Genomic DNA, 22,391 nt, shown 5'->3' with positions numbered 1-22,391 from the left:
TATAACGGTTAAGTTTTCTTGAGAATTATTAGTAGTTTAAGGGGCTGTTTCACCATCCATTGATTAGTGTTACTGGCGGTTAGGTGTGATGCCGTCTCTATTTGTTTTGTTCGAATAGACGCAGACGGCATCACATTTAACCGGTCGTTAACGCTAATCAATGGATGGTGAAACAGCCCTAAGAGTAAATAGCAGCCTAAGGTATAAAATATACTAAAATTGGAATATTCCGTACCAAATACGAAATCCGTAAAAAAAATATTACTTAATTTTTTCGTAATAGCTACGGAACCCTATTTCGGGCGTGTCCGACACGCTCTTCGTCGGTTTTTTTACTAAGTTTAATGACAATTTCATAGCAACACCGTATAGAAGGCCTGAAACGTGATCATGTGTTTCCGCGCGCTCGCAGCTAACAGCTCTAATCAATAGGCACACGCGGCAAGGCCACCGAGCCTATTAGAGGAGTGACACAGATTTGAGGCGCTCTGTCAGGTGCACGGCGGTTGTGACGTCTGTCAAGCTAAATTTACTGTATTTTGAATATACAGATATACCTCATCATCATCATCATCCCAGCCTATATACGTCCCACTGCTGGGCTCAGGCCTCCTCTCAGAACAAGAGGGCCAGACACAGACACACCTGACAGATATACCTGTAGATAATATTATTTTAATGAAACTATTTGAAATCCTTACCTACTTTAACACGCTTGTAATAGGTAGTTGAAGAAACTGAATCACGTCCAGGGTGGAGCACTTGTGCTACAAGTGTTATGTTGACATCCCATACATTTGCCACAGAAATGATAGCGAAATTGATTATGGAAAGGTTCGACTCTGGTACGTGATTTAGTTTCCTCGACTTCACAGTGGAAAAACTGGACAGCGTACAGTGCTGTTGCTGTTGATTAATAAGCAGAGCGTTTTAAACTTTCGTAATTTTCACTTACAGTTGAAATACCACAAACGGGACTATCACGCTAACACATGAGTAATATTTACCTCGACGTTTCGACCACACTGCAGTGGCCGTGGGTCACAAGTAGACCGACTTGTAGTAGGCTGACTTGACACCCCACACTTCAGTCTGCTCGTGACCACGGCCACTATAATTGTGGTCGAAAATATTACTCGTGTGTGTTAGCGTGATAAAGTTTTGACTATAATAAGCAGAGCGTTCAAAAATATCTGACATATCTTACTGGCCTTAAAAATAGTCTTTATCAGATATTGTTGCACGCATTGTCGTGTCAGATTTGGTGCTGGTGAGCGTAAAATCGCGTCTCCTTCGTGATCCATAATATCGTTTGTCCTACTCAAATCATAACACTGCCATAACACTTTTGACATATCATACTTTTACCTTAATGATCATTTGCTTAAGTCCCAATAATCATAAGCCATAATATCACATATCCTAATACTCTAAATCCCTAATATGTTTTGTACTAATAGGTATAGTAAGACATAAAACTTGCGAGTAAAATGTTAAAATTCATGATAGTAAATGCCATAACAGAGCACTTGTTTGGCAAACAGCGAACTTGCGAGCCAGAAAAGTAGATTAGGTTAGAACTGAGACCCCAACAGTGACGAAACGGTACCAGAAAACTAAAATCCTTAGGTTAGGTTAGAACTGCGACTCCTACAGAAACGAACCGCAGCTGAAATGTAGGTTAGGTTAGACTGCGACTCAATATTAGGACATAAAATATTATGGCATTTACATTATGACAAACGTTATTATGGCAATAGATTATTATGACAAAAGTTGTTATGGATTTTGAAATTAGGGCAAACCATTATGGATTCCATAATCCATATTGAGCAAGCAAGCAAAGGGCTCTTTTATAATTAATTTCGCTATGATTTCTTTTTTTTATGGGATTTCTCATCGTGTAGGGCAAAATAACTTATTTGTTTATATGTTTTTACTTGTATGTTTGTTTAGTTAAGTAAAACTTATTTAAATATGTTAGTAACTTTCTTATTAAAAACGCGATTTAACAAAAAAAGAAAATATTATAAATGCGAAAGTTTGTAAGTCTGTTTGTATGTTTGTTTGTTACCACATCACGTCTAAGCCGCTGAACCGATTTAAATGAAATGAGTCCCAGTTATATGGATAGTTTTTATCCCGGAAAATTGCATAGTTCCCGCGGGATAGCGATAACCGAATTCTACGCGAACGGAGTCGCGGGCAACAGGCCAGTAACCAATAAAGGTGCAATGAACGTCAAAGTACCCCAGCACCACGCAGCCAAAAGTTTGATTGAGCGGGTCCCAGGTACAGGGTCCCCACAGGAAGGCCCCATAAAGCGGCACCCGCTGGATTCGGGGGCGACAACCGCGAGGTCAAGGGCCAGGGGTCACCAGCCTGAAGCTTCGACAGGAGTAGCGCATGGGGCTACTACAAAACTCGACAGTCAAAGTACGTATCGTACCGTCCCTCTCACTCTCGTATCAAATAGCATTAGCGTCAGCGGGACGGCAACATACGAAGTTCGAATTTTGCACTTCGTTTGGCCTGTTTCCCCTTGGTCAAAAATTAGTCTTCATCTCTTTCCATCGGTTGAAAGAGATCGATGGTCATTTTATTGTACATCTAGCCGTATGCAATTTTCCGCATTGTAACTACTTACGCAATTTTCGGGATAAAAGCCATCCTATGTCCTTCCCCGTGACTGAAACTATCTGTATACCGAATTTAATCTAAATCGTTCAGTGGTTCGACGTGAAGAGGTTACAAACAAACATACAGACTTTGGCATTTATAATGATAGGCTAATTATTAGTTAGGTTAAGTATTTGACTTTTAATTTTGTTAGTTATCTATCAATGCTGCCATTTGTTAGTCTTTTATCTCAAAAGCATAAATTCCTTGTAGCGATTCACCGAATAGCATTTCACCTCGAACTAACAAAACTTAAATAGAATCTTTTACTTGAAGGAATTTTTGCGTAGCTTTTTACATTAGTATAATTAGTTTGTAGTATTTCATTTTTCGTGTAGTATTTTACCCTAGACGCATTTCCGGCGATCGATTTTTGTTTGGGACTCTAATTAATTTGACACGTTAATTGATGTTTGCACAAAAAACACTTATACACTTAATCAAGGTGAAATGCGACTAAAACTAATAACGACTAAAAAAACAACGCGATACTTAAATGCACGATCGAGGTGAAATAAAACTAAAATTTAAAGCGACTAATCAAATAAACGATAGTGACAACGCTATAATTAAACATACGATCGAGGTGAAATGCGATTAGGTGAATCGCTACAAGGCATTTATGCTTTTTAGGTAAAAAACTAACAAATGAATGCTGCGGCCCGTTGTACCAAACTACATGACATTTGTGGTAAAGCATAAGTCTTGCTGTCTAAATCCCCAGGACAGACACTATGATCTCCTAATTGACTCTCAGTTTTTGCTATTTTCCCACACGAAAACTTTCTATTTACTCGTAAACTTTTATGATAGCCTGAGTCCGTCTACATTGCTGAGGTCGCCGGATCGATTCCCGTGAGAGGCAGCACATGTCTAGCGAATTCTAGTGCTTTCACAAGAGTATTTGAATAATATAATAAAATAATAACCATAGTTGTTAAAAATTCCATTGCACACAGACACAAGTGAAACTAATAAAAAATAAGTGCGTGTTAGTAAAATAACGGAGCCAAAATTCAAGGCATCATAGAATAGACGTGGAATATTCCATTCAGCGGTCGGAAAATTTACTATCCCCGCAAATTTATCAGAAAACTTCAGTAGAGTCTGCTTGAATATTCATTAGGCACGACAATCTTAAGAGCTCTACATTAGGTAATCTCAATGGTTTGACTTTGCCTACATTACGTCCACTTTATTGAAAAATATCAACCATCGACTCTAATTTTTTCGGTGAACATATTTTTGTCAAATCATTAACCCTTAAGAAGGCAGAGGCGATTTAGCGACCACTTGCATTGAGTTGGAAACTGAACCTTATGGCTTTCATAATAAGTCACAATTCCCATTGTAATTATTGAAAATACGACTAGCTTTAAAAATATTCTTTGTCAGGCATGTATTCGAGAGCTGCTTTTGATTCTGTGGTAGTATGCTCCAGTAAATGGGGCCTTATAAAGGGTTAATTTCCCCAATTTTTCATATGGACGCACGAGTTTTTTAAAACTAAGTAGGTACTTCAGGATTTTTATAAAACTAACCTAACAATAAGGACATCATCTACAGGATAGCGCTGAAATTATATTCTGAATGGTTGTAAGTAGTGAGTTAGTTTCAGAAAAAAAATCGTTCGTCCTTGTGAAAAAAAATCGGTGAAAAGCCCTGGTCCCCGATTTTATGCAGTCATTGTGTTTAATAGAGTTCAGACCTTCGCTACCAACGCTGAAGACATTTTATCTAGCTGGAAACGACAGGTAACGTAGCAAAAGGACAAGGTGTTTATAGTTAAAGTGAACTCTGTATTGAATGCATGACCGCCTAGACAAGCCACGGTTCAGCGACCTCTGTTTTTAAACCATTTTTTAACCCATAAATCAGTGAGGCCATGTTATAAAAGGCTGACATAGATCTTAAGTTTAATCAAGGCTGTAGATATCAGTAAATAGATATAAAAACATGTTTATGTCAAAATAACCTTTAGGTACAGTTCTAGTAAATAATGTTTTTCCATCGTTTTTTTCGGATAAGTTCGTATTTATCTTGTTTTCTCAATCAGCTCCGTAAACTTCAGTAAGCTAGTTGAGAAAGCAAGAAAAATACAATTTTTTTAACAAAATACAATGACAAACCATTCACTACATTCCTATATTTACTTGATTCAAATGCACTTCATTAGTAGGTATGTCCGTAGTTATTAACATTTCCGAGAACTCAAAGAACACTAATTTAATTAAAAATATGAACAATGTAAACAAATATACAGAAAAAATACAAAAGCATTGGCACAGAACAAAGCTGAAAACCAAATTATAAAGATGTCAATGTCGGTCAAAGTGTCCAAACAACAGATGTTCAAAAGTATGACAAGCAAAATGGATTTTGCGCATAGCATTCTTGGATCAAAACAATAAATTTACTTACTGTTTTAATTAAATTGTAATTAAACTTTACTGTTATGAATTCTATCATTTCTGCGAAACTAAGTTTGTTTCTTAGAGATCGGAAATTGTTAGAAATACGTAGTTTTATTCGAAGATTTAAACGTAACGGCTGGAAAACAAAAGTTAGTAAGAAAATTTTAAAAGTACTCACTCTTTCTGTAAGGGAATCTCGGTCCTCTAATAAAAGGTGTAACCAACGGTATCGTATGCAACGACATATTCCAATTTCACACTAAAACTGAGTTTAGTTTATATTATTGGCAAATTTCCTTTAATTTTTATTTTATATTGAAAATACGAGTGACCGCCACCACGACACGGAATGAAGTAAAAAAATCGACGATCGTTCGATGTTCAAAAATATTATGAAGAAATTTTTGCTGCCAGCTATTAAAAAATGTATTTTTCTGGGTAAAAAGTTTCGGGTCCGAATTTTTACGAATGATTTGGACCGTGGATTTAGAAATTGGAAAAGTTTAGTTTTTTTTTAATAAAAAGGTTTTAATGATAGGGTTGCTACTTTTTTATGCAGTTTTTTTTTAATAAATAATACTTTTGGTCATTATTCATAATAATGTTGGGATCGAGATTGCTTTGAATTGATTCTGTATTTTGTTAATAGTGTGCGTGTGTACCAATGTTTATTGCAATTATATCAACAAGGCACAGGCCTCTTCACAGAGTAAAAGGGCTTGTAGTGCATTAGCAATTTTGCACGCAATGGATTAAACTATATTTTTAACCGACTTCAAAAAGAGGAGTAGGTTAATTCGGTTGTATTTTTTTATTCCAAAAAATAATAGATGAATGATAGAGACAAACCGGAGAGTGAGATACACTTAAGTTAGGTAATGCAACACTTTGCAGGTTAGGTTCATGTTCACTTTGCCGTAAAAATTTAGGTAACCCGGTGGCCCTTATAGCCAGCCTTGTTACCACTAGTTTTACGGTGAAGGAAAACATCGTGAGGAAACCTGCACAAACCTGCCAAGCAATTGTGTGTGATGTTCCCGATCCGCACTGGGCCCGCGTGGGTGGGAATTGTGGGTGGGTAGGAGCCCAAGCCCTGTCATTATGAAAAGGTCTGTGCCCAGCTGTGGGATGTTTATATAGGATATAACCTAACCAACAAAAAGTTGGACAACCCCCGACTTTCTCACCTTAAAGTTCAATATCTCAAAAAAGGCTGAACCGATTTTGATAAAACATGTCTAAGAACCATCGCTAGAAAACCTGCTTTCAAACAAAAAGCACCGCATTCAAATCGGTCAACCTGTTTAAGAGCTACAGACAGACAGACACACATAGCGGTCAAGCTTATAACACCCCTCTTTTTGCGTCGGGGGTTAAAATGATGATAATGATGATGATTATGATGATGATCTAAGGTGAGATATGACGTCACAGTGGCAAGCGGCCAATGTCGTACAACGCAACGCGCCAGTTGCGCAAGCGACGCGTTGTTTGCATTGACAATTGAGCGCACTTCGAATTTTAGGGTTCCTCAAAAAGTGGACCCTCGAAAGAATACAAGGTAGCTTAAAATTAATTAATCTTACTAATTAGGAGTATCATTTTTTTAAGCTACCTTTATAAAAAAAGCCCTGGTGACCTAGTGGTTAGACCTATCGCTTCTCAAGAAGAGAATCGTGGGTTTGAACCCCGGCTCGCACCTCCGAGTTTTTTCCAAATTTATGTGCGAAATTACATTTGAAATTTTTGAAATTTACCTCGAGCTAATGAGGATGAAAGAAACATCGCGAGGAAACCTGCACAAACCTGCCAAGCAATTTAATGAGTTGTGTGAAGTTCCCGATCTGCACCGGGCCCGCGTAGGAACTACGTCCCAAGCCCTCTCATTCTGAGAGGAGGCCTGTGCCCAGCAGTGATGATGGTGATGATGACTAATATTATACAATTTTTAAGCTAAAGGTAGAGTCATTCACGATGACGCGTGCCTGGTTCTTATTACACACACACACACAAACATCACGCCTGTATTCCCAAATAGAGTAGGCAGAGCACACTAAAACGTTACCACTTCGGAGCCACTTTTAGCAATTTTAGGTTTTAAGTTTGACAAAAACGGTACAATAGTGACAGGTTGCTAGCCTGTCGCCTACGGTATACCTTAACCTATATCCTCAGTCGCCTCTTACGACATCCACGGAAGAAATGAAGAGGTGTTATTCTAACCAGACACCACACGGGGGGAAGGTTCTTATTACAATGTGATTAAAGTCTAATTTTGTCAAAATCACGCGTCTTCGTGGATAGCACTAGGTATACCTTTATATAAAACTGTGTAATAAAAGTGCTGTGCTGGCGGAAAATCAGCGCTGCAGGCATCTAACGCCTCAGCATACTGCTGAGTCAGCGGCCGTTTCGCATTTGCGGGGACATTATGTTTCTATTTTCATGTGTGTTTTCATGTATTCTTTTGATTTTTTTGTGTGTAATTGTGTTAAATTTTATTATATTTGTGTGTCGTCCGTATTAGTAAACAAATGTCTTCTTTCTTTCTTTCTAATAAAAGTTTTAAATTCAGAGACAGAAAGAAATTCTAAAGTGTTACAGCCTTATTCATAAAAAATCCTTAATTGAGGTTTGATCGGTCTGTTACTTAGCAGACTGATTAAGCTTGTTAGACAGTTGTCAAGAAGTATGATTCATAAACGCTTGCTAGCAGTCTGCTAGTTGTTGAGCTGCTGATAGACGGATTAGACGCGTTATGTTGGCCACCTTGACAAATCAAAGACAAACAATGGCCTCATCGATAATTAAAAAAAAAATTGACAGCAGTGACAGCAGCAGGAAAAAAAATAAAAAGCGAGATGTTTGTCTTCCCGCCATTTCCGATCCGCATGTTTATGTCGTACCTAAGTGCAAAAAGCTGTAATTATGTTAATCATCCTAATTTATTTTTTCATATATATATAGTAGCAGTAATAAATACCTAATTTAGAGGATTTTTAAATACAAATTCCTGTTTTTTTTTTTAAATCTTTCGTAACCCTCCCTTACAAAAAATATCTTCGGTATGGTTTTTTGCTCTTGTCAAAGTCAGCTGTTCAAACTTGTGGCGGCCATTTTGTGACTTAGCAGGGAGATAAAGGAGGGTCTACGGTCCTCTAACTTTAGCAGAGCCTTGATCGACTGATTAGCGCTAACAGACGTTTATGAATCATGTTTTTTAGCATCGGGCCTTCAAGGAGGCTCTAACTTTTTATGAATAAGGCTGTTAGTGTGCAAGAAGCGCCGTACTTATAGGTGTTTAAAGAAGTCATTTAGAAATAGACACACCAATTCATTTTTTCGGCAGACCGAGACAGAGGTGGCGCGACGACTTGGAGGCATTCAGAAACGACTGGCATGACTGAGCTGCCGACAGGGGAAGTTGGGAATACGAGGGAGCGACCTTTGACCCAGAAAATGGTTAAATAAAAAAAAAACCGGCCAAGAGCGCGTCGGACACGCCCAAAATAGGGTTCCGTAGCCATTACGAAAAAATTAAGTAATACTTTTCTAAGGATTTCTTATTTATACGGAATCTTCCAAGTTTAGGTATATTTTATACATCCCATGCGAGAGTTGGGAAGATCTCGCGAAGCAGAGACTGGAATGGCGCAGCTCTGTAAATAAGGCTGTTGCAAATGAGTCGCATCGCTTTGGACACCTGGATGCCAAACGTCTTACTATAAAAGAGCCGCCCGAGACCTTCCTACACTTACACGTATAATGATAGTGGTCAATTACATTGCGCGTCTTGTAATAGGACCTTTAAAACTAAGTTTGGCTTTGCCAGCCATATTCGGGCACATACCTAATAAACAAGCTTAAATTAAGGTTCGCCTTTGTCGGACACGACATGGAGGACATCATTTATATCTATAGGTATTTTTACCAGGTTTTGCCCGCGGCTTCGCCCGCGCGGGATTCGGTTATCGCGCGCTGTTCCCTCGGGAACTTCGGGAACTGTGCATTTATCCCGGATAAAAAGTAGCCTATGTCACTCTCTGGCCCATAAACTATCTCTATGCCAAAAATCATGTCGATCCGTCGCTCCATTTCGACGTGAAAGACGGACAAACACACAAACACACATACTTCCGCATTTGTAATATTAGTGTGGATATTATATATTGCAAATTCATAAGTTTTCAAACACCGTATTAGATTTTGTATCATAAATTCTAATGAAAAAACTTTAAAGGGCTCAGTGGCTCAGTCTTGTTTTATTTTCTACAATAAATTTGGCGGAATCCTCCATAACAGTTTTTTGGATCCAGTAAGCTTTATTTCAATTATTCTAATGAAAGTGAAACTGTAGCACTTGACAGGGATTCTATGGCTCTGTTTTATGGTATGAGGGGAGACGGTTAATAAACAAAACGTTGAATCCACAAGGAAACTGAGGACGTTAAGAAGATGAAAAGGAAGACAATATAATACGACTATTACTACTATTATCTATTCTGTGCCCTATGATGATGATGAACTCTGGTTGAGTTCCAGTTTGGAGTGAGTTGGTTGAGTTTTGCAGGTGGTAGGACCTTGTGCAAGGTCCGCCCGGATTGCTACCACCATCTTGCTCGCTAATCCTGCCGTGAAGCAGCAGTGCTTGCACTGTTGTGTTTCGGCGTGGAGAGTAAGACAGCCGGTGAAATTACTGCACTTGAGGTATACCATCTTAGGCCTCTAGGTTGGCAACGCATCTGCAATACCCCTGGTGTTGCAGATGTTTATGGGCGGTGGTGATCTCTTACCATCAGGAGACCCACTCGCTCGTTTGCCATCCAGTCGAATAAAAAAAAAAAAAAAAAAGTTCGAAACACGTCGGCGTTGTGTCATAGTCGCGGATGAGCAAAGTAATTGTTTATACCTACTATTAGTTCATTAACTTTCATCTTCAAAACTTAACTCTATTCGAAACAGAAACAGTCCAGTTTTGTTTACCACAAATGTGACATAGAACAGATGGGCTACTACGAAACTCGAAACTCGAAGTTCGTGTCATGCGGTCCCTCTGATACTTATACTATTTAATACGAGAGCGAGAGGGACAGCACGACACGAACTTCGACTTTCGAGTTTCGTAGTAGCCCTGCAGAACCCGCGTTAGGTCATATACAGGAAGCACTTCATTGGCAGAGCGTTGCCGACGTCTGACGCCAGCCGTGGCCTTAATAGAGGTGCTCCAATCAACACAATAGTGACCCACTGTGGAACCTTTTCATAGGAAATGTCGGTGACATCGAAAATTTTCTTTTTTACACGTCTGCCCGAAGGAATGTCAGCTTTTCTAATGTATGTTTGTTTATATATATTATAATATATGAAATTCTCGGGTTGAAAATGTTTGTGACCAAATTAAGATTGGTTTTTTGGAATCTTTTTGTATTTTTTATTTCAATTCCAAATTTTTACTTTTACGGTCATCCCGCAAAACCTAAATTGAAAATACAAACTGAAATATAGATATGGACCAATGAAATATGGACTCAGCAGTGGTGTAGCGGTATAGCACGCGGTACGGAATGCCGAGGACCTGGGTTCGATTTCCAGTGCTGGTCTTATTTTTCTGGTTTTTCTGTGCATCTATATTTCAGTTTGTATTTTCAATTTTGTGACCAAACCTTTCAAACGGCTTGACCGATTTTTCTTTGAGTAGGTACATTCGGTAGGTCTGAGAATAAGGTGTAAACTATTTTTCATACTTCTACTTGGACGGAGTCGCGGGCAACAGCTAGTATTGTATATAAGTATGTATGTAGGTACAGTTGAACAAACTGATTCAGATACCAGTGGAACATTGTAGCATGAAACGTTCCACCCTTCTACATTCTACATTTTTGCTCGATTTTACATACCAAATTTCATCCAAATTCGTCCAGCCGTTTTAGCGGGAAGAAGTAACAAACTAAACACATATTTTTATATGATTTTGTACAGTCGAGTTCATAAACTTGTGAGCAAAAATTTGATCAAATATATCTGAACACGCTTCTACCCCGTTAGCAATAGAGTCGTGTTCAGATTTTTATGATCAAATTTTTGCTCACAAGCTTGAACTCGACTGACAATAAAAAAATATACAGTACAACAATACTTTGACATTTATAATATTAGTACGATGTCATATATACTGCCACGTTTTATATCTACTGACATAATATATCTAATACGTATCTACTTTTCCAGTTGTTGTATCGATCTACATAATTCTCATGGGAAATAAACCATCCTAGCGTCAACCCCATTAAATAATTATTACCGCACTCTTGCCGCACTGAATACAAGGCCACGATAAAAAACTAGCCAAGTGAGAGACGGACCCGCGCGTCGAGGGTTCCATGAGTCTCTAAAAATCAAAGTGACTTGGTTTAGGTAAAGTCGAGTTTATAAACATGTGAGCTAAAATTTGATCAAAAATATCTGAACACGAGTCTATTGTTAACGGCGTAGAAGCGTATTTTTGATCAAATTTTTGCTCACAAGCTTATGTACTTTACGAGTAACTTCATTCAAGCAACGTTTCCACCAATATTGTGGGAGGATGTGTTGCGATGAATGGGTTTTTCATGAACCATATATGTACATGATAGGTTATATTAGGCAAAGCTCTGCGCAGGGGGCGACACTAGGACAAATCGTAAAGACACCGCCATGACAACGTCAGTTCTCTTTATATTTTGTCATCATGACCAAAGAGTATTAATACCTATAGAAATCATGACATATATTTATGAGTAACAATAGTAGAATGTTGCACCAAGCAGAAAGTTATTTATTATTGCACCGAGTGCCGATTTGCAGCCCGAGCGTGAGTGAGGGCTTTAAAAAGCACGAGGGCAATATAAATTACTTAATGCGAGGTGCATAATCTGCTTTTCTTTCAACTATTACAAGAATGTGGACGAAAAAAAACTCATGCTAAACAATTAATAGAAAAGAAATGTCACTAGCACTCGATGACTCCATTTTTGTAAGTTTACATTCGCACTATCAAAAAATGTCCACGGAAAATTCGCAAGGTTCCCGCCAATTTGTTTTTTTTTATTTCTTATTTATTTTTGGCAGTGTTAGTAGCTAGTAGCAGATATTTTTACCCGCGATCTCTCCAATTTCGGATGGGCGCCAGGTTGGCCAACCAAACACACAAAGTTTTTTTTAATATACGGCCTTACTGTTTTTGGTAGGATCGGTAGCAACAATTTTTTGTTCGCAATCTGTCTGTTTTAGACTATGCAGGCTAATTTTGTAGCAAAAATACTTGTGTTACCTCTTTGGTGGTGCAATTAAAAAAAATCTAAAACAATGCAATAAAGGATTTTCATATTTTTTTCTGCTCTAGAGCAGAAAATTCCCGCTTTGTGCTGGGTATTTAGTGCGGTTATGATGAAATTAAAGCATAGTTGGAAGAAAAATAAATTATATTTACATCAATAGTAGCGATAGAGCTATATTTCCAAAAAATTAAGACCCGACATTTAAGATACTCAAAAACATAAACCATAAACATATGGTATGTGCTGGTGCTGCACTCTGACGGGATATAATTGCAGTAATATTCCAGAAACGAATCATTTACCTATCCTCGCATAGAGGTAAATAAAACGTTTCATGAAAAACACATTCCTGGCAACACGTCATCGCACATCTCTGTTTGAAACGCAGGCGTAGAGCTGGTTCCCACTTGTCGGATGTCGGGCCCGGGTTTTAATCGGATGTTCCAGTGGCAGAACATTTTATATGAACCTATTCACACTTGACCAGGCGCGGCGCACTCCGCGATATAGGTGCGATTCTGTAAGTATCAAAACACCCCACGCCGGCGTGGGTTAACTCACTAGGGCTATGAGCACCGCCCGGCACGCACGCTCGCAGTCTCTCGCTCGAACTAGCCGCGCCGCGTAACGCTACGTGTAGCTGTGTGATTTTCGTGAAACAGGTTCACGATGAGTGCAAAAAAATATTGCACTCATATTTATTTTATTTATATATTCATATTCTGTACATAACATTACACTAACTAACCCAATTCTGTTCGAAACCATATTAAGTGCGAGTGCGACAAAAGAACAGATAGGTAACTCGCGATATACCAATGCCCACTGCGGGCGTACAAAACCTTTGAGGCAGCCGACGACGTGCAATAATCCATTTTGTGACCGTCGGAGATCGTAGGCGCGTCAATTTAAAAATGCTAGAAAACTAAGTATTTGTCTGAATTTACTCTTAAGTTATATGTGAGTATTATTTTTTTATTGATTTACAACCCTATCCTAAACCAAAACGTTGGTGCTGGCTGAATAATAACGACCTTCGCGCGCAGCACTAGAGTTCAATGTTGCTTGATGGTGCGCGGTGATTTTGCTAATAAAAATTACGTAGGCATATAAAATGGCGGCTTTCATCAACATCAAAAGAGAGAACCTTCTGTACTTGTACTATTACTTATTCTGTGACTTGACCAACACATGTATAGAAATGACCGACATCCGACATGAAACGGATCCGACACCCGACAAGTGGGAACGGGCTCTTAGGCTGTTTGCTGTCCACATGCTTATCAGTGGTGTTGTCAGTCAACTAACTGACTGTTGGCGACTGGCTGCGGTGTGAGCTTCTTAGGGTTCCCTAGTCAATTAGGAACCCTTAAGTATACCTAGTTTCACCATGTCTGTCCGTCCGCGGATTTGGCATGAATATACATATCAGTCACGCCGACAAAGTGGTACAATAAAAAAAAGTCTGATTGTTTTTTCTTATCCAACCGTGTAGTGTGGGGTATCGTTGGATAGGTATCTTAAAACCATTAGGGGGTTGCTAGAACGATTTTTCGATACAGTGATTTGTTTGCAAAATATTCAACTTTAAAGTGCATATTTTCATTTAATTCGAGAACCGGTCTACACCGGTGGGTGGAAAAATTTGAAAAATTCAGGATGGTAGTAAGTATATCAAACTTACAAGGAAAACTATAACGGTTAAGTTTTCTTGAGAATTATTAGTAGTTTAGGAGTAAATAGCAGCCTAAGGTATAAAATAAAATATACCTAATTTTTTTTTTCTTTCATAAAGCGAATGTATTATATCACATATACAAAATTTTAAAAAATAAAACTACTATCTAATCTACTTACTATTTACAAAACTTATACTAAATAGAAAATGTCTTCAAGGCTGCTGCTTTGGGGGGCCGTTCCTAGGAGGCTGGCAGCATTACCTCTCTGGATAGCTAGGCTGATGCGTTGTGCAAGGTAAGCACCAGCCCGCCGATCCCTTGAGGTATCTACCAGCCGAGAAGATATCTGGCGGAAGAGCTGTTTTGCCTCTGGCCCCCAAGGCCCCAAAGTTTCTACACCAAAAGGCGTAAATATACAAGCCTCACCAAGGGCTGCGTATTTACGCCGTTTGTTGCTCTCAGCGGAGGCCGCCGCTGCACCCGCCTGGCCAGATGTCGCGTGGATATGAGAGGGTGCCAACGTGTCGACGCACGTGGCATCCCATACTAGCGGTCTGCCACGACTCCACGGAATGAGGGTCATTCCGTCAGGTCGCTTGCCGTCGTCACGAGACATACCCGTTGGTTCAAGTATGGCCGGAACGTTGACTGTAACGAGCGCCCGACGGATGATGTCATTGATACTGGCATGGCGGGAGAAGCGGCCAGCACTGCGCTGGCAAGAAAGGCCATGATGGCCATACTGATCGACCCTGACACCACATTTGCATTGGTGCGACTCGTTCGTTTTAAGGCCGAGTCTAAGACAAATGGCCAGACAAAGGGTGTGTGATCTAAAACTGTCCCAATGTTCATCGAGGGAAGTGCTTGCAGCCAGTACCCTGACTCAGGTTCGCCCGCTGCCAAAAGACGAGCGCGGTCTGTACTGTTCGGTGAGGTCTCTAAAAGCTGTTTTTGTTTGCTGCTGCAAATCGGCTCGTCCCAGGCTCTTTGTATTTTATGAGAGAGAGGGCAAGGAATATCTCCATTGGGAGAAGTATTGGACCATGCCGCCCGGCCTCGGCTAAGTGCGTGACCTCAACATCACCAAGTGACGGGTTAATGATTTTTCCAAAAAGGTCACGTGTACTGTAGCCAGAGGACAGAAAGGCCGGTAGAGCAACACTAGAAATGCTTCTTACTCCTAGGCCACCAAAACGGATCGGGAGGGTGGCTTGAGTCCAGCTCCGTTCATCAAAAGAGCAATTTAGAATTTCCGAAAGGGTTTTACGAATTAGTTCATCCAAAGGTTTTAATTTTGATTCATGTTGCCAAAAAGGGCAGCAGCGGAGAAAATACATGAATTTTGGAACAAAAAGACAATAACGCGTTATAACAAGGGCCATGTGGGATTTATCAGGCTAAGGCGGCTGCAGGTATCAGAATACCTAAATTTGGAATATTCCGTACAAAATACGAAATCCTTAGAAAAATATTACTTAATTTTTTCGTAATGGCTACGGAACTCTATTTCGGGCGTGTCCGACACGCTCTTGGCCGGTTTTTTCTTATTAAATAAGTACCATTTAACCCCCATCAATATTCATCTAGTCTTCCCATACAGTCCGCCACTAGCTATCAACTGACTAACTACTAACTATATTGACTAACTAGTCACGTGACTATGTCATAGGCAGATCGAAGGCTCTCAAGGTCTTCGTACCCTCGATTCCTTGACGGCGCGGACGGACCCGGCCGGAGGACGCGTATTGATTTCTCTCTCTGACCTACATTTGGTCACAACGTGTACAGCCATAAAACGATTTTTTCAGACAGGTCGGCTAATATATTAGTATCATCTTTTGGAAGGATTACATAATCAATACTAATCCATACTAATAATAAATGCGAAAGTATGTGTTGTATGATTGTTCGACTTTCACGTCGAAACGGAGCGACGGTTCTATGTGATTTTTGGCATATAGATAGTTTATGGGCCAGAGAGTGACATAGGCTACTTTTTATCCCGGAAAAATGTACAGTTCCCGGGGGAACAATAGGGCTACTACGAAACTCGGAAGTTGGTGTCGTGCGGTCCCTCTCGCTCTCGTATTAAATAGTATAAGTGTCAGAGGGATCGCACGACACGAACTTCGAGTTTCGTTGTAGCCCTGCAGCTCGCGATACCGGGCGTAGCCGCAGGCAAAAGCTAGTACTTAACTAACAATAAATAAATATAAATATCATGGGACGAACACAGCTAGTCCCAAACTAAAGCAAAGTGAAAGTATCTTAAATGGGTCATATATGCGAGAGTTTCAACCGCTTCGATTTTCGAATGATTTCTTTAGCTTGCCCTGTTTATTTCTTAGTTTGAATCAAATCTTGGAACCTAATTGCAGTGGGGTAGCTAGGTAACCAAAGGCCCTGGGGCAAAAAATAAACTTGGGCCCCAACTAAACTATATAACATCGTTTGTTCCGTAAAGTCCGTGTTATAGTCCGTAAGTCAGAGTCCGAGGGGCCCCTGAGCTTTGGGGCCCCGGGGCACTGCCCCGTCTAGACCTCCGGTATCACGCCGCTGCTAAAATGGGCCCACTTCCAGTAGTCCGAATGACTTGAAATTTGGCATAACTTAAGTAGGTAAATCTGGTGACAATACAATAATCAGTACCACTACCATGAGTTTACAACCGTACTCGATAGCGACGGCGTAAATTATTTGTATGGAGAATCTACAAATAATTTACGCCGTCGCTATCGAGTACGGTCACTGTAAACTCATGGTGGTGGTACTGGTAGTGACATCCTGGTAGTCCGGCCAGGATCGTCTCCGCAGGACGCGGAAATGTAGTTTGGATGACAATGCAAGTATAGTCAGCAAAAAAGCTTGTATTAAAAATGTAATTTTTAACAAAAACTTATTTTATGAATAGGATGTACATGGTACATAATATCTTAGAAGTTAGTTGACGTCACAGGGGACCGGAGAACTGACAGCTTCCTCGGACAAAGAATTACTTAGCTGGCTATTCAAAGTAGAAACGCTGCCAGCATCTTCGGAACCTTAGGTACCTAAGGGATCTGTTTTTTTTTCCGTGAGTTTAGGATATTTTACAAGCTTTTATTAAATTTGGAAATTGATAAAAAATACAAAATTTCCCCAAGCTTTGCTTTTATTTAGTTTCACCTGTCCCGTTGTCTGTCTGTCTGTGTGACTGTAATCAAATCTTGCAAGTTACAAAGTACAAAACACAAAAGTGATCACTTATTTATGACGTTGACTGTACAAGCTTTGCTTAGTTTGGGACTAGGTCAATTGGCGTCACGTGTCCCATGATATTTATTTATTTATCTCGCCTCGCTCCGCTCAGCTGTTTCCACCAGAGATGTGCTGTGCGAGGCGAGGTAAATGAAGCGTTTCTATTGGTTAGCGAAAAACATATTCCTCGCAACCGCAACGCACGCATGTTATTGGTGGAAACGCCGCTTAAGGGCACCCGGTAAGTATATTGCTGCACTGTTTCTAGCAATTCTCAATTCCACATTTCTCCGCTTTAATGGATGCGTACCTAACCTAAACCCTTCGGTTACATCGAGACATCTTACACAAAGGTTTTAAAGTCAAGTCTCGCCCTCAATCTACTTTGTAATCCATTTTATGTCTATTCCTGTCTAAGCCTGTTTAGCATTCACACCTAACCTAGTTTGCTAAAGGATGAGCACGAAGGTTGCATCTTGCCACGGGTATAAGTACATAAATCCAATTAATCCTACTTCCTAATACTATAATCGCCTGTTTCACCACCTGTCGACTAACTTTAAGTGTCGGATAAAAGTATTGCCGTCTTTGTTTATTCGGGCAAAACAAACAGAGACGGCATCACTGATATCCGTCACTTAAAGTTAAATATTTGACAAGTGGTGAAACAGGCCCTAAATGTGAAAGTTTGTGAAGATTTTTGGATGCTTGGAGGTTTGGATGTTTGTTACTTAATCACGCAATAACAGCTGAACGAATTTACATGAAACTTGGCGTACAGATAGACAAAGATCTGCATTGAGACGTGATGATAATGAGGCGGAGGCGAGACGTGGATTCAACTAATATGATTGGCCGATCCCTACACGTCTCCCTCCGCTCGTCTCCGCCTCAGTGTAGCCGCAGCCTAAAAGCCGTATCGAAATCAGTCTATTCGTTTGAGACCTACAATGCCACCAGACAGATATTGACGTTAATCTTTTGTTGCGGGTTAACAATAGTAGATTGTGCATCTCATCAGTACCACTACCATGAGTTTACAGTGACCGTACTCGATAGCGACGGCGTAAATTATTTGTAGAGGCGCTGTACAATTCTCCATACAAATAATTTACGCCGTCGCTATCGAGTACGGTCACTGTAAGCTCATGTTAGTGGTACAGGCCTAAGCGTCTGTTCCAGACGAATTTTGGCGTGTTGCATGTGCATAAGAAAAGCATAAAACGAGCCATTTTACCCAAGACATTCATATTATCCGAGCCGGTACGGCGAGGGTGGATAGACACGTCGAGCGGAAAATGGGTTTAATGCTCTAGTTTTACACTCCGCTTTTCACTTCGATTGCGAGGAAATGAATGAAATAGCAACAGTGGAAACAACTGTTCACTTACCTTTTATTTTTCATGCATTACTATATAATTAGTTTTTTAGTTTTATTGATTTATTTTCATTGATTTGATTGATTCTTAGTTTTATTTAAATTGAAAACGATTAAAAACATATAGAAACTTTTTTGTTTGTGTTGACACCTCATTACCTTGGTCTTAGACGAAGGTTTTACTTAATGCCCTAGAGCATAAAGACGAACTTTACGAGCATGAGAAGTGAAAATGATTTTTTTAACACAAACTCATTTAGTCCAGACTCCAACTACTATCCCTAGGTATTGGGACTGGGCAGTCAAGCGTGATCGCGTAAGGAAGGTCAATGAACGGCCACGTGCCACGCATGCGCGGGACACTGTCAATCATTCCGTCAAGGGAGCGGCTGATTGGGACATAGGGCGATATATAGTTGAGGAAACTGGGAACCTTTTCATAGTCAATTTCGCTATGATTTCTTTGGCAGATGTGTGGGATGACAACATAACATTAAGGGGCGGTTTCATCATCCATTGATTAGCGTAAACCGACGGTTAAATGTGATGCCGTCTCCGTCTATTCGAACAAAACAAATAGAGACGGCATCACACCTAACCGCCAGTTAACACTAATCAATGCATGGTGAAACAGCCCCTAAGTATTTAATATCAATTCTGAAGGAAATACTGTTTCATTCAGTAACAAACTAATTTATCACAAAAATAAAAATTACCTATGGAAAACGATACGTTCATTAAATAATATTGTGAATCTGTTTTAAAAAATATACCTCGTGGAGTTTCTTGCCGGATTCTTCTCAACAGAGGTTTTTTCTAACCGGGTAAGGTTCTTTGACATTCATAATCATAAGTACTGTTATAGCCTAAATTGAATACCTAAAGATATTTTGACTTGACTTGAGTATGGCATAAGAAAGTCGGGGAAACGCCAAAGAACCATAAAACTACCGACACACACCACTCTTGGTGCGTGCTTGGCCGATTTTAATACCGTCTGATTTAAATAAAAGCTAAACAAAGTTCTATTTGTAAAAGGGAAAACAAAGCGAAATGGGCGATCACTCGGAAAATTGTCACTTTCACTTTTTAGACCACAGGCTGTTTCAATTACGAAATATTTGAAGTTACTAATCAGTAAATAGTCAGATAAGTAATCTATAAACTTTTCTGGCAATCGAAGTGAGAATAGTTAACGCAAAGAAAAAAAAATTGTTAAAAAAATCATGTTCAGGTTTTTAATAGCAAAAACTTGTAGCCGCAGAAAACTTCTGACTGTACTTATCCTTTATTGACTGTACTAATTTGCCATCGAGACTATATTTTCCTAGCAAATCACTGAAAGTGGGTCAAAATTAACTTACATCATTTGACCCAATAAACAGGATAAGTTAAGTAAGTTAAGTTAAAGCTTGCACGTAATTTTAATTAATTTTATAAAATAAAAAAAAATCATATAAGTATATATGCGGAGAATATACGTAGGTAAGTAAAATACACAAATACCAATTTCGTCTATCTACTTAAGAACTGTTCATTGTTTCGTTTTTTTTGTATTTCAAATATTATCTTTTCCTATTAAACACTTAAAATTCAAAGACACCGCTCTTCGCTCGGTCGACCAGGTATATAATTTAGTCACGCAGCGCTGCTAGTCTAGATCCAGCACGCAAAACACCGGAAAATGGAGTTCCAATGATAAACATAGCAGTATGTCGATGATAGATAATCATGGTGGAAACAATCATCATAACATATTTAAACTCGCATCGTCATAGTATATAGTCTATGTAGTTAAAGTCAAAGTCAAAGTCAAAATATCTTTTTTCAATTTAGGCTATAACAAGCACTTATGAATGTCAAAAAAAATCTACCACCGGTTCGGAAAAGCCTCTGTTGAGAAGAATCCGGCAAGAAACTCAACGAAGTGTTTTTTTTAAACAGGTTATTATATTAATGTGCAATGTAGCATGTCAATATTAGGGCAGCCCGTATAAAATCACATACAATTTTAAAAAATATAATGGTCCGAGTAATACGGTACATTTTCGACACGCTTGTGCATCGACAATACGCTGCATGAACACACATTTCTTGCATAAACGTAGATAATATAATACAAGGTTGCGGGTACATAGTTCATTGATATGGACCTCCGCAAAGTAACGTCTGATTCAATAAATTACATAATTTTTAATTTAAGCTTGGAAGTTAAGCTTTATAATGAGTCAGTAATTCTACGTGATTTCCAACTCTACACTCATGATTTGTAGACTCTGGCCAACGGAAGCTGTCCCAGTCAAACCGCGGTAAACATAAAAAAAACCGGCCAAGAGCGTATCGGACACGCTTACCTTACCTTACCCTTACCTTAGGCTGCTATTTACTTTTAAACGTGTTTAAACTACTAAAATTCTGAAAAAAAACTTAACCGTTATAGTTTTCCTTGTAAGTTTGACATACTTACTACTACCTTCCTGAATTTTTTCAATTTTTTCCATCCACTGGTTTAGATTTTAGAGGGAGGGGACGCTCGATTTTAATGAAAATTTGCAATTTAAAGTTGAATATCTTGAAAACAGATCACTGAATCGAAAAACCGTTTTGTAACCCCCTAATGGATTTAAAAGACCTATTCAACGATACCCCACACTACAAGGTTGGATGAGACAAAAAAAATCACCTCCACTTTACGTCTATTACAGGTACTTACCCTAAAAAAAATTTTTTTTTTCTTGTACCGTTTTGTTGGCATAGTCCATATATATATATCCGTGCAAAATTACAGCTTTCTAGCATTGATAGTCCCTGAGCAAAGCCGCGGACGGACTGACAGACAGGCCGATATGGCGAAACTAAAAGGGTTCCGTTTTTGCCATTTTGGCTACGGAACCCTGAAAAGTGAGGCTGACAACACTTGCTGTATACTGATTAAACGATGTTGATACTTAGATATTTATTTAAATTTTCCAGATTGGCATTGAATATAGTTTAGTTTAGTTTAGTTTATTTATTCATTCAATACATCATTACATTATAATTTACATAAATGTGTATATCTTCTAACATTTTAATTCTAACATAATCTTATAACATTTTCCATTTTGAGGATGGTAGGAAATAATTTATTTATTACAGCGGAAGTATCAAAATTATCTAGGTCGGGCTAGAATGACAATAATAATATGTCAATGAGGGCTATCGCGTATGAATTCGCCACTAGAGGCGCTAGTGTAGCGTGAGGTCTCCGAAATGTCAAATCTCATAGTTTTTGGGTGAGCTACGCGGGTTTATTTATAATTAGAATAATTTGTGAATATTTTGCAATATCTGAAATTAATTATGGCAAATATGCGTTCCGGGGCAATGAATGTCTGTGTTTTGAGACAGTTTTGTCTTTCGGAAACCTTTGTCCTCCCTTTTTTCCGAACAAAACGGGGACTATGCAACACTGGCATGCTCGATATTTTTATGGTACGGTTTTAAGGTGTATTAAATATGATTTTAATCTAAACTTTGTTTTCACGCCCGTAATAACAGACTTTGAAAGCCATACTTAAAAAACTCACGCAACAGTGCGCCATCTAGTGAGACAAAAAACGATAGCCCTCATTTTGTCAGTCTCAAAAATGATACCAGATTAAAGTTTCGTAAAATGCGTGGGCAGCTTTCGCTGGTCAGAGTC

The 22,391-nt window shown here is 39.1% G+C and overlaps 1 protein-coding gene across 2 annotated transcripts in view; it reads right to left on the bottom strand.

The window, feature by feature from the left end:
* The window catches only part of orb2 (cytoplasmic polyadenylation element-binding protein orb2), a 118,849-nt gene that overhangs the window by 31,028 nt on the left and 65,430 nt on the right, over positions 1–22,391 (bottom strand). The window contains exon 1 of one of the 2 annotated variants that reach the window (XM_074110642.1): positions 5,272–5,425. The exons of the other annotated variant lie outside the window; for it this stretch is intronic. Coding sequence (XP_073966743.1) covers positions 5,272–5,338 — 67 coding nt within the window. The 5' untranslated portion in view covers positions 5,339–5,425. Of the gene's footprint in view, positions 1–5,271; positions 5,426–22,391 lie in introns of those variants that run through there. 2 annotated transcript variants of the gene reach the window in all.

The sequence above is a fragment of the Choristoneura fumiferana genome, chromosome 30 (genome assembly GCF_025370935.1).
Source record: "Choristoneura fumiferana chromosome 30, NRCan_CFum_1, whole genome shotgun sequence".
NCBI classification, from domain to species: Eukaryota; Metazoa; Arthropoda; class Insecta; order Lepidoptera; family Tortricidae; genus Choristoneura; species Choristoneura fumiferana.
Note: the sequence above shows the minus strand (reverse complement) of the source record. Positions and strands in the feature narration are given on the sequence as shown.